This window comes from Aquarana catesbeiana, linkage group LG08 (assembly GCF_042186555.1).
Source record: "Aquarana catesbeiana isolate 2022-GZ linkage group LG08, ASM4218655v1, whole genome shotgun sequence".
In the NCBI taxonomy this organism is placed as follows: domain Eukaryota; kingdom Metazoa; phylum Chordata; class Amphibia; order Anura; family Ranidae; genus Aquarana; species Aquarana catesbeiana.
In genome coordinates, this window is record NC_133331.1 from 73,603,641 (window position 1) to 73,616,870 (window position 13,230).

Here is a 13,230-nt window from a genome sequence, read left to right on the forward strand (position 1 = left end):
ATACTGCGTAGTGCATACAATAAAGCCGTTCGCCAGTCTAGAAACTCCTTACTCTTCAAGAAAAAAACTATTTCTACCAACACCTCAGTTAGATTCATCACCAAATTTTCACAACAGCATCAGAAACTTCGGGACATAGTAAACATTGGTCGACCCTCCAAGAAGACTCCATTATTAACAAATACATTGGTCCCTCTCCTCAAATCACGTTTAGACGAACCAGGTCCCTAGGCGATCAACTAACCTCAAGCCACTTTGTAACCACCCCTAAACACAAACAATCGAAATTGGGAATTTCCCAATGTGGCAAATGTTCCTTCTGCCCATGGGTAAAAGAAGGGAAATCTTTCCTACTACCAAATGGAGAAGAATTTATACCCAAATTCTATGCAGACTGTGACACAAAAGGAGTGGTGTACCTTATGTTATGCCAATGTGGCGCGTTTTACGTAGGAAAAACGATTAGACACCTACGCTGTAGAATGAGGGACCATGTCTACTATTCGGGGGAGGGAAAAATGGTTACAGCAGTCAGTAGGCACATAGGTATAAAACTTTGTAACAACCTCTTGTTATTCATCAATATTAATATATGCCATGTCTATATCCTTTGTTATTATTTTTTACTGTTCATTTGTTGATTTTTCATCTTTTTCCCCACCTCGATTATTGTCACAATTACCCTAACCGCTTTTTGTTCATTATTACCATTTCTTAATTTAATATGTTCTATCCTTCTTAGACTTACATCTATATTCAGAGGCTGCCCCTATACCATGGTGCGTGCTTTTCCCCTGCATCGTCTGGCGATGCTTTCAGCAATGTGCGGCCGCCCAGCGCCACACCTTTCCCTAGGTGATTGGCGCAACTGGTGTTCCCAGTTGCCGTGTCGACATTGGTGCGGTTGCCCACTATCCCCCCATCCTTTCCGACGAGCCGGCAGCTGACAGGCTTTCACTGAGGGGTGAGTCATATGCAGTATGCCTCTGTGCTCCTGGTTGCCAGGATACCGAGAGGCGGCTGCCTTCTCTCTCCTCGGCGCGCCATCAGCTGTTCGGCTCGCGCTGAGGGTGGGGAGTCTGCGCGGTTGCTTCCTTGTGGACTCGGTTGCTGGGATACCATGACGCAGCTGCCTCCTCTCTCCCCGCCGCGCCGTCAGCTGTTCGGCTGGCGCCGGAGATTGAGGCATGCGCAATATGCGTCGGCGGCCGGCCTGAACGACGTCACGTCGGCCACGCCGATTGGTGACTACAGGCGGGGCGGATGTACAAGAGACGCTACCTGCGTCTCCCCTTGTACGATCCACACCACCAGCCGCTCTCTATGAGACGGCTTTGTGGCTCCATGCGACCAACCTTTTGATATTTACCATTCTTTACTGCAAATCCAGGTAAGCTCTGACCCATAACTACCTACTAGTAACTGCCTCTAATACGCTGACAGATACCCTATATTCATGGCTTTTTATCTCTCCCTATGGGTCTATTTTTATGACAGCCTCAGCAGAATTGGGGATCAGGAATAGCAATTTCCTAAATAACAAAGCCCATACGAATCCCGGGGTAAACCGTTGCTTATCTCTGATTGACACCAGATCCCCTTCTATCAAACTAAAATTGATGCCAATTAACCACTGAGAGTTACCAATATATGCTTATGAGGTTGCTGTCTCCACTATACATAGCTACAAAGCCTATGAGGGTAAGTGTAATATATACTTTAAATCTGATTACCTTTTGTAACAATGAAATGTTGGGAGGTACCCAAACATCTCATATGCTACCTTCAACAGGGCTATCAATTTACTCTATAACTTGTTTAATCTGATTAAACTCAGTACTTATACCTGCACGTGACACTTTCCCTCCGCTCCCTGTTTCCCTCCGTTTCTTCCTCCCCCCCTCCCTCCCCTTCCCCTTCCTTCCACCTTCCCCTCTTTTTCTCCCTCCCCCCCCTTGTTTCTCCCCCCCCCTCTTTCCCTTCCCCTTCCCCCCCCCCCCCCACCTATGTTCCCCCTTTTTTTTCCCTGCCTCCCCCCCTCCTTTCTTCTTTCCCCCTTTCCTATTTCACCCACCTACACCTGATCATGCAGTCTATATCCCATATTTACTTCAATCCACCTTCTCATTACCAATTTTTAACTATGTTACATACGTCCCCACATTGCTTGTTATTCGCCGGGACCTTGTAGGACAGGCACCTCTCCTTGAGTCTTAGGGACAGCCCCTCTCTTATTATCTTACTACATTGTTTATCTAATCTTATTGAATTACATTATACTATGATGAATTATTTACCGTACATGTATTGTTCATTACAGTATTCAATTCTGTGCTCCTGAAGAAGCGCATGTGGCGCGCAATATTGTCGAGCCTATACAGAATTTGATTATCACCACTGCATAGCTTTTGTCTCTACGTAATGTAACTATATTGATCAAGATGTTTTGACTCTAAAACACTGTTCAAAATATTGAATTTAATTATTGAGCTATGTATGGAGTGCATAATTTGTATAACTGTGTAACCATGAATTGAATTCTATATGTCTCTTTGTTTTATCCCCTATTTTTAATAATATTTTCTTAATAAACTAGTATTTTAATCATTCATCTAGTATTACTGTGCCTATAAAGTCTTGAGCCCATTTATGTCCTATGTTCTCCAATCAGAGGAGAGAAGACGTTTTATCATGAGTTGCACAACACTACACTAACACCAGTACACACAGGTATACTTGCCACCCCCAGATCACCCCCCCCCCCAGTTTACCCCTTCACTCCCTGTCACTGTGTCACCAATTACAGTTTTCAGATTTTTCACTGATCACTGCATTGGTGTGATTTGTGGCTGTAATAAGTGTTAGGGCAGTTAGTAGTAGGCCCTGTTATGTCTAGGGTACCCCCCTAAACATCCCTAATAAAGGTTTAGCCCCTTGATTGCCCCCCAGTTAACCCTTTCATCCCCTGTCGCCAGTGTCACTAATAGATCTTTTTTCTGATCACTGTATTTGCGTCACGGGTGATGCTAGTTAGCCAGGTAGTTGATTTGTTTCACCGTCAGGTTTTTATAGCGTCAGGTACCCCCATATACTACCTAATAAAGGTTTTAACCCCCGATTGCCCCCTAGTTAACCCTTTCAACCCCTGTCACCAGTGATCACCGTATTAGTGTTAAGGTGACGCTGGTTAGTTTGTTTGTTTTTTATAGCACCAGGGCACCCGCCATATATTACCCAATAAAGGTTTAACCCCCTGATTGCCCGGCAGGTGATATCAGTTAGGGTCTGCGTCACTCCAGGCAGCATCAGATTAGTGCAAGTAGCGTTAACACTCACACACGCACCATACATCTCCCTTATTAGTATAGTGTCTGAACGGATTGATATCTGTGATCTGATCAGAACTATTAGCATCCCCAATAGTTTAGGGTTCCCAAAAACGCAGCGTTAGCAGAATCAGCCCAGATACCTGCTAGCACCTGTGTTTAGCCCCTCCACCCAGCCCAGCCCAGCTCACCCAAGTGCAGTATCAATCGATCACTGTCACTTACAAAAACACAACACACATAACTGCAGCGTTCACATAGTCAGGCCTGATCCCTGCAAATGCTAACAGTTTTTATGGTAGCGTTTAACTCAGTCGCTGACAGTCGCTGATTTTATTCCTGAGTCTCACTACTGTACCAGTAAATTTAGCAACCAAAATGTCAAATCGAAGGTACACTAGTAAAGAGGCCTACATATTTCTGAGCATGACAGATAGTGAAGAGGAAGTCACTCATCTGTCAGATTCAGGCTCAGAATACGAACCAGTAGACAGCAGCACCCTGACAGATAGCTTTGACGATGGAGTTGTGGTCCCTGCTAAGGTCAGGCGTACCCAACACCGTTCTTCTGCTGTCGTTGAGGTGCAAGAACCGCAGGGCTCTTGTATGGAGCAGAGAGCCAGTACTAGTGCTGCTCATCCTTCTGGTGAACTGGCAAGCACCAGCGGCCTAGTACATCCTGGTCGTAGTCAAACCAGCACTGCAGGATCACTTGGTGACGCGGCGAGTCCCATAAGTACAGTTCAAGCTGGTGAGGTGGCTAGCACAACTAGTGTCCCGCAGCCACCAAGAAGACAAAGACAAGCCCATCGAGCCCATAGTGCCCTTCCTGCTGCATTTGCCAATCCTAATTGGGAGCCCACCACTTCTGCAACACCCATACTTCCCCTATTCACTGGCCAACCCAGAATTAATTTGGAAACAGTTGAACGCACCTCCAAGCCTGAAGTTCAGACATTAGTGAGTGCAGTTATACTTGTCCCCATTAGGGCACCTAAGCCCTGCCCACAGGCAAAGTAGAGGAATTGCAGATGTCCCGGACCTCTGCTGTGTACAGATCAACCTCCACATCAATCGTAAGATAAACAGAAAAGAAAATGTAAATAAAAAAATACAAATGCATATCCAAAAAAACATATTTTAGGTGAACAATAAAAAGAAATTGGGGCTGGGAATATTCCACACTGGGTCAACCTAGGACAGAAGATTGTGTGGGAGGGAATGCAGTGCAAGTAGCTGGCACTCAGACTGACCGATATGGTGGGTATGGGGTGGATTTACTAAAGACAAATAGACTGTGCACTTTGCAAGTGCATTTGCTCCAGAGCTTAGTAAATGAGGGGAGGCTCTGCTGACTTTCTTCATCCTGTCGTGTGTATCCGTGTACTCGACTGGATAAATGAAGCTGGGAGACGGAGTGCTGGGACTCTTGTGTCCTGTGCAGCTGTGAGCTTCTCTCATCTGCTCTCCCCCCTCCCACTTGTAGTGTCTATGCACTCACATGGAACCCTGGGAAGTGTAGACCGGGAGCACTGGATCGGGGAGGTGGATGGGGCTGCAAACTTTAACACCCACAAATCCCTGCAAACAGGAGAGGAGGAAAAAACTCGTTTTTATCTTTTTTGGAGATACAGAAAGCAGTCTTTTGCTGTGCGGGAACCGGAGTGTTACACATTTGTGACCTTGGTGCGCCAAGACCAGCGTGCCGAGACTGAGCCCATAAAGAGCAGAGCGCCTAGACTGAACCTGTGAGTACTGGAGTGCTGGTACTGAGCTTGAGGATTGGGTTCCTGAGGACCAGAGACGGATGAGTATTCAGGGCAAGGTTTGCTGGGTGCAGGGCAGGACTTAGGGTGGTGGGGGCCCCTGGGCTTGAGTCACTTTCGGCCCTACCCTTCTATACATATGCACAGCTCTATAAAACAGTGCGCCAGACTCAGTGCAGTATTAAAGAACTTCTGTTTAATTGGATAAGACAAAACAGCCAATTGGCTACTCACAAAAGTAAATAATATATAAGCGTATAAGTGGGGGATACTGTACTGGTATTCGTCCTGGGTCCACGATTAATAAAAGCAATAAAAATAGATAAAAGGATAATTACCGTATTTATCGGCGTAAAACATGTGCCGGTGTATAACACGCACCCCAAGATTAGGAAGGAATTTTAAGAAAAAAATCTTTAAAGTGGTGTTCCGGCCGAAATTATACTTTTTAAATAAAAATACCCCTATAATACACAAGCTTAATGTATTCTAGTAAAGTTAGTCTGTAAACTAAGGTCTGTTTTATTAGTTTATAGCAGTAGTTTGTTATTTTATAAACTTACAGCAGGCCGTGGCCATCTTAAGTGTGGGCATTTGAAGCCAGACTGTATTTCTTCCTGGATCTCATCCTTGCAGATCTCGCACATGCTCAGTGCAGCACAAGCAGTGTAATAGGTTTCAGGTCAGGTTTCCATAGCAACGGCAGTTTCAGAGGAAGTTGCCGCCCCTTCCCAGAAGGCATTGCAAACAGGAAATGATGCGATGGGCCACGCCCAGGGAGGAGGAAGTGAAAAATGAATACAGCAGATATAGAGTAGGTGCTGAGAAAAAAAATAAAAAAATATCCAGTTTGTTTACAGTGCACAGTTTAGTGAGGGATGCTGAAGAGTTGTAAAAGTGGGTGGAACTCCATTTTAAGGAGGGAGGTTTAGGGAAAAAAAAACTTACATTTAAATGCCCATCAATGCAGCCTTATCAGTGTCCATCTGCAGCCTTGTCAGTGTCATTACAGCCTTGTCAGTGTCAGTGTAGCCTTGCCCCAGTGTCATTTGCAGACTTGTCAGTGTAGCCTTGTTCCAGTGTCATTGCTGCCTTGTCATTGCAGCCTCAGTTTAAAAATGGCGCCGCCGAGATACAGAGCCGGCTCTCGGCAGCTTTCAGCGGCTTTCGACCACTCTCGGCAGCTTTCAGCGGCTTTGGGCTGCTCTCGGCGGCCTTTGAACGGGCGGGGCCCCCTATTGGCCTGGGCCCGTGTGGCCCCCTATTGGCTGGGGCCCATGGGCTTGAGCCCCGTCAAGCCCAATGGAAAGTCCGTCCCTGGCTGGGTGCCAGGACTGGTGAATGGTTGCGGCTGTGCTTATTTCACCATTTTTGGCAGTACAGAACAGGAGACTGCCTGTTTGCTTGGCAGCCCCCCCCCCCAAAAAAAAAAATACTGCATGCAGTCCCAAAGGGATGGTAATTAGGTGCACCACCGAACAGACTGGGCATCACATTCGCTGGCTGAAGTTGCAGTTCAGGTGCTATATACAGAAAAGCTGCAGGAGTACTTCTCTCAAAGATATATATATATATATATATATATATATATATATACACACACATATTGCTTGCACATGATTGGATGATGGAAGTCAGCAGAGCTCTTCCTCATTTATTAAGCTCTGGAGCAATTGCACTTGCAGAGTGCAACTGCACTTGATTTTCCACACCTGTGAGGTGGATGGATTATCTTGGCAAAGGAGAAGTGCTCACTAACACATTTAGACAGATCTGTGAACAATATTTGAGAGAAATAGTACATTGAAAAAGTCGTAGGTCTATATATCTCCCCCTAAGTATAGGTATGGTTATATATATATATATATATATATATATATATATATATATATATATATATATACAGTCAGGTCCATAAATATTGGGACATCGACACATCTTTTTGGCTCTATACACCACCGCAATTGATTTGAAATTAAACGAACAAGATGTGCTTTAACTGCAGACTTTCAGCTTTAATTTGAGGGTATTTACATTCAAATCAGGAGAACGGTGTAGGAATTACAACAGTTTGTATATGTGCCTCCCACTTTTTAAGGGACCATAAGTAATGGGACAGATTAACAATCATCCATCAAACTTTCACTTTTTAATACTTGGTTGCAAATCCTTTGCAGTCAATTACAGCCTGAAGTCTGGAACGTATAGACATCACCAGACGTTGGGTTTCATCCCTGATGATGCTCTGCCAGACCTCTACTGCAATTGTCTTCAGTTCCTGCTTGTTCTTGGGGCATTTTCCCTTCAGTTTTGTCTTCAGCAAGTGAAATGCATGCTCAATCGGATTCAGGTCAGGTGATTGACTTGGCCATTGCATAACATTCCACTTCTTTCCCTTAAAAAACTCTTTGGTTGCTTTCGCAGTATGCTTCAGGTCATTGTCCATCTGCACTGTGAAGCGCCGTCCAATATGTTCTAAAGCATTTTGCTGAATATGAGCAGATAATATTGCCAGAAACACTTCAGAGTTCATCCTGCTGCTTTTGTCAGCAGTCACATCATTAATAAATGCAAGAGAACCAGTTCCATTGGCAGCCATTCATGCCCACACCATGACACTACCATCACCATGCTTCACTTATGAGGTGGTATGCTTTGAATCATGAGCAGTTCCTTTCCTTCTCCATACTCTTCTCTTCCCATCACTCTGGTACAAGTTGATCTTGGTCTCATCTGTCCATAGGATGTTGTTCCAGAACTGTGAAGGCTTTTTTAGATGTTTGGCAAACTCACACCTAATGTTTTTGTTGTCTCTCTGATGGGTTTGTTTTGTTTTTTCAGCCTAATGATGGCTTGCTTCACTGATAGTGACAGCTCTTTGGATCTCATATTGAGAGTTGACAGCAACAGATTCCAAATGCAAATAGCACACTTGAAATGAACTCTGGAACTTTTATCTGCTCCTAGTAAATGGGATAATGACAGAATAACACACACCTGGCAATGGAACAGCTGAGCAGCCAATTGTCCCATTGCTTTTCGTCCCTTAAAAAGTGGGAGGCACATATACAAACTGTTGTAATTCCTACACCGTTCACCTGATTTGAATGTAAATACCCTCAAATTAAAGCTGAAAGTCTGCAGTTAAAGCACATCTTGTTCGTTTAATTTCAAATCAATTGCGGTGGTGTATAGAGCCAAAAAGATGTGTCGATGTCCCAATATTTATGGACCTGACTGTATATATATATATATATATATATATATATATATATATATATATATATATATATATATATATATATAAAACCATACCTATACTTAGGGGGAGATATATAGACCTACGACTTTTTCAATGTACTATTTCTCTCAAATATTGTTCACAGATCTGTCTAAATGTGTTAGTGAGCACTTCTCCTTTGCCAAGATAATCCATCCACCTCACAGGTGTGGCATATCAAGTGCAGTTGCACTCTGCAAGTGCAATTGCTCCAGAGCTTAATAAATGAGGAAGAGCTCTGCTGACTTCCATCATCCAATCATGTGCAAGCAAAAATGCTGTTTTTTTTATTTTCCTTGCAAGTGATTGGCTAGTATTTGCAATGTGAAGCTTTACCTCATTTACTAAGATCTGGAGCAGCTGCACTTGCAACTGCAGTCTATTTGCCTTTAGTAAATCCAACCCCATAGCATTTCTCTTTATTTTCTCATGGCCAAATTAGTCTTTTTTTTTTAGCTCAGAGCTGTATGCTGTGAGAATTTAGGACACTGGGCAACTGAAAACTATTCTATTTTCTAAACTCTAGATATTTAGGACCTTCTTTTAAGCAGTAGCAAGCAAGAGCTCAGGGTAATGCCAATACGCATGCTCCGAAATATGCCCACCTCCTTTGACGTCACATCAGGGTGCCTGTGTTCCATGCTGGTCCCGGTAGCGTGGCTGTCCTTCCTGGTTTCTTCCCTTGCAGCTCCCCCCTGCTGGTCAGCTGGAATACATCTCATAGTGCTGCGATCTGTGATATCCTTGGGACCTTTAATCGCTGGACACCATATGTGTTATGAAGAACCTGTTTACTTTTAATCTCTAGTAAGTATGTTTTTATCTTTTTGGGTAATTTTACTGCACTTAGAAGAGCATTCTGTTTGTTTATCCTTTCTATTTGCTGCCTATTCAAGTGCTTGTGTACTGTTTTGACACTAGCCAGTTTCTACCAAACACATGTCTGGATAACTGAGGAGACATAGCATTGCTCTTTATTTTCCACGGTCAAATTCATTTTTAGCTCAGAGCTGTATGAGTGTTTAGGACACTGGTCAACTCTAAACTATTCTTAGATATTTGGGACCTTCTTTTAAGCAATAGCAAGCAAGAGCTTGTGGCAATAGTTCTTGTGTCCTGAAATAATAAATATTATTTAAAACATTTCCAAGAACTCTTTAAAGCTTCTTTGACCTCAGCATTCCTAAAGCTATATATCATAGGATTTAACATTGGTATACCAATACTGTAGAAGACAGAAGCCACCCAGTCCTGATCTAAAATGCTAGAGGATGGACGAAAATACATGAAGAAGACGGTTACATAGAAGACACTGACAGCTGTTATATGAGAAGTACATGTGTTAAAAGCCTTGTATCTACCATGGGCTGATTGTATCTTCAGAATGGCCTGGACAATATTGGTGTATGACACAAAAATGAGGATGATACTGCTTATGCTGACCAAACTACCTAAAATAATCAAAGAAACAAAGTTCATGGATGTATCAGAACAGGACAGCTTGTAGAGTGGTGGAAGGTCACAGAAGAAATGATCAATAATATTGGATCTGCAAAAATTCAGATGGAATGCGGCCACTGTGTGCACAAGAGAATTGACAAAACCTCCAAAATAGGCAGCAATCAGCATCTGGAGACACAAGACACTGCTCATGTGAACCTGGTATAGCAATGGGCTACAAATGGCTACATAACGATCGTATGCCATGACTCCTAGAAGAAGACTTTCAGTGCTTGCAAAGGACCCAAAGAAGAAAAGCTGCATGGCACAGCCAGCAAAAGAGATGGCTTTGGTTTCACTTAGAAGGTCCCTCAGCACTTTAGGCAAGACCACCGAGGAACATGTGAAGTCCACAAAAGAAAGATTGCTCAAAAACAAGTACATTGGCTTGTGAAGACGTTTGTCTACTATGTTTAGGGACATAAAGCCAACATTACCAACCGCAGTTGTGATGTAAACATGCAGAAATATGACAAACAATGGAATTTTCAGTTTGGTGTTGTTAGAGAGCCCCGTGAGTATAAATTCTGTTACAGAAGTCTTATTCATCTCCAATAAATGTAGATGTTCTCCACCTGTAATAAACAAGAAAAATGTTGTAAATACTTGACGAAAGGTATATTCTGGTAAAAGATGTTCAAGTTATTCAAATTCTACGGTGCTTTCTTTGTATCATTCACTTCAACCCTGCCTCACAGGAAGTTACAGTTTAATGACCCTACCCCAGTCTTCTAGATGTATAAGACCAGTTATAGACCATTGGACCAGTTTATAGATTGATGCTAATGAGCCTCAAATATATTATGGAGTTATGGGATAAAGTAAAAGCACCCAAAGGTAAAAAAAGGCAAAAATATGTTTATATACTGATTCAAAAGGATAGCCGGCCTACTGAGTGACACCAGTCTTTGTTTTGATATCAATCTGGGGCAGCTGGCTGCCTTAAAGCGACTCCAAACTGCTATCCAAAATAATTATAAGCACCCTAGTAAAAAAAGAATGTTTATATTTACCTGCCATCTATTTGTCTAATCTTCCCTCTCTTAAAGAGCTACAGTTGCCGAATGTGCTATTGGAGCTCAGTGGGAGGGGTGGAACTGCAGGAGTATTAATCATTTCAGAAGGAGACTGATTGGCTATGGGAAAATGACGGTATAGGAAAGAATGATTGAGTTGCTGTCAGTGGCTTCTTAGAATATCAAGAAAGGACATAGAGATAGATATGAAAGAAGAAGTCTTTGCTCCATGGCTTAAAATTTATGCTGCAACAAGAATGCATCTCAAAAGCCTACACAAGAAGAAAAAGTGGACCAAGTTGAAGTCCCTAAGCGGATACAACATTCAGGGTGTAATTGTCAAAGATCAACCTTTTGTCAGCTTATCCATTTGATTGGTTGGTGGTCATCAGCATCAGGATTGGTTGTTTGATGTGCAGTTACAAGTGATTACACCTCTTTGGTGCAATGACCACTTTACCTGCTGTTGCTGATTAGTACTACCTACTCTTGGTCTACCTCTCCAAGATCTACAGATTGCTCTCAAATAGCCAAACACATGCATTACTGTTCCCTTTACACCCTTACCTCCTTCATGCCAACAGTTCAGCGTGCAATCCGATTCTTCTCATCTCTTTTTGGGTCGACTTTTTTACATTTTTTTTTTTTTTTACTGACAGGATCACTTTAAGGCCATTGTTGCCATTTTAAAGTTTGTTAGCTTGTAGTGTGATTGTTACTGTTCTTTGACCTTGTTTCTGAGCCTGCTTGTTCTGACATTGCTTGAACTCTACCTATGACCTCACTGTGGTTGCTGATTTCATGTTTTCCTCTTGCCCTTGTTTCACAATGGGTTCTGGTAACCTTTGGCTACAAGCCAATAGCCATTTGTGCCACCCCTGAATTTGAAATATCCCTGTTTCTCCCCTTTTTCATCTTTCATCCTTTGGAATTCTCAACACCCATCTGGTCTCAATCCCTGTTAGTTTACCTGTTACCCTTTGTGTACCCTCTGAAACTTTATTACTGTTTCATGCAGCCTCTGGATTGATGGCCCCCTTGCCAGTCCTTATGCTAAAGAAAGGTGGCTGCTAAAGGTAAAGAGTAATGCAGTAGAGGCTATAGAGGCTAAAGTGCACTCCTAATGGTGTGTACTTTAATTTATGGCTTACCCACCGTAATTCCCACAAGGAGCCAATAATTTCCTATAGAATAACATTTCCCACAGACTGAAAACCTATGGCTTGCTTACCCCACAATGACATTAACACCTTGCCCCCACTTTCAGGTAGCTTTACAAATCATACATCATCCAGTATAATGGCATGCACTAAAAAAAAATATATATATATATATATATATATATATTCTTCTGTATACCCTTCTGTATACTGTGTAGACTGTGAAGACACATTACTTAATCCCATACTAAAAACAATAAAGAGGTGTATTTTGCCTCTATCGTATTATTTGTTAGAGGACACCATGGCTAGTTGTTAACAGTGTTACAGATATATTACATAAACCTCTCTTTTATATGTTTTGCCTCACTTTGACCAAGCTCTAATGCACTGTGTTCTTCCTGCATGTTAGCAGGTAGGCAAGATTTATTCTGTCTTTAGGCAGACCGTTCAGCATTAAAATAAACAAAATATAATTAATCAAAATGTTATTCCTTCTCAGTTAAACATTATGATGATCTGTGTTTGCCTTTTGTAGTTGAAGGGTCATACAAGCAAATCCTGCAGCATCATCAATTTTTTCAGTAGATTCAGAGCCTTTGCTGTAAGAATTGCAAATCAGAAATCTGTTAAATATTTCATTTTGCTGTACTGGACTCCTACTTTGCACGGCTTTACTCAATTGCCAGTAAGTAAATGATTTCTGATTTGTATTTTGTCCTTTAAATTGCAACAGCCTTGATCTATAAACAAATACATTGACAAAGCTCCAAACCAGCTCAAAACCCAAAATCCTATGGTTTTCAGTTGTGCCTATTCCTACCTGAACGTAATGTTGCCTGAAGCTTGTAGTATATGAGCTTCTTTTGAGCCGAAAGCTCAAGTGTTTTTCAAGCAAATTCAAAGGGAACACTCAAAAAAATTTGCAAAAACCGAGTGTATCACATATTTTCCCCTAGTAACTATCTTTCCATTGGCTAAAAATATTTAAAATAGGAAATGCTCAAGCAAAAATGCCCGCAAAAACACTCAGAACTGCCTGTACAAATGCTCAAAAAATGTATTTATCATTTCATTATTTGAAAACAATATGGAATAAGGTAGTATTCTCCTCTAATACTGCACCATATCCTACATCTACAGTGATAAAATTTATAATAACGGTAATGCTCTCAATTGATA

At 42.1% G+C, this 13,230-nt stretch overlaps 1 protein-coding gene across 1 annotated transcript; it reads right to left on the reverse strand.

Moving 5' to 3' along the window:
• Nucleotides 1–9,503: 9,503 nt before the first annotated feature.
• Nucleotides 9,504–10,424, reverse strand: LOC141105267 (olfactory receptor 5AP2-like). Its single transcript, XM_073595150.1, has one exon. It carries the CDS (start codon nucleotides 10,419–10,421, stop codon nucleotides 9,504–9,506), a length of 918 nt encoding a protein of 305 aa, XP_073451251.1. The 5' UTR covers nucleotides 10,422–10,424.
• Nucleotides 10,425–13,230: the final 2,806 nt, after the last annotated feature.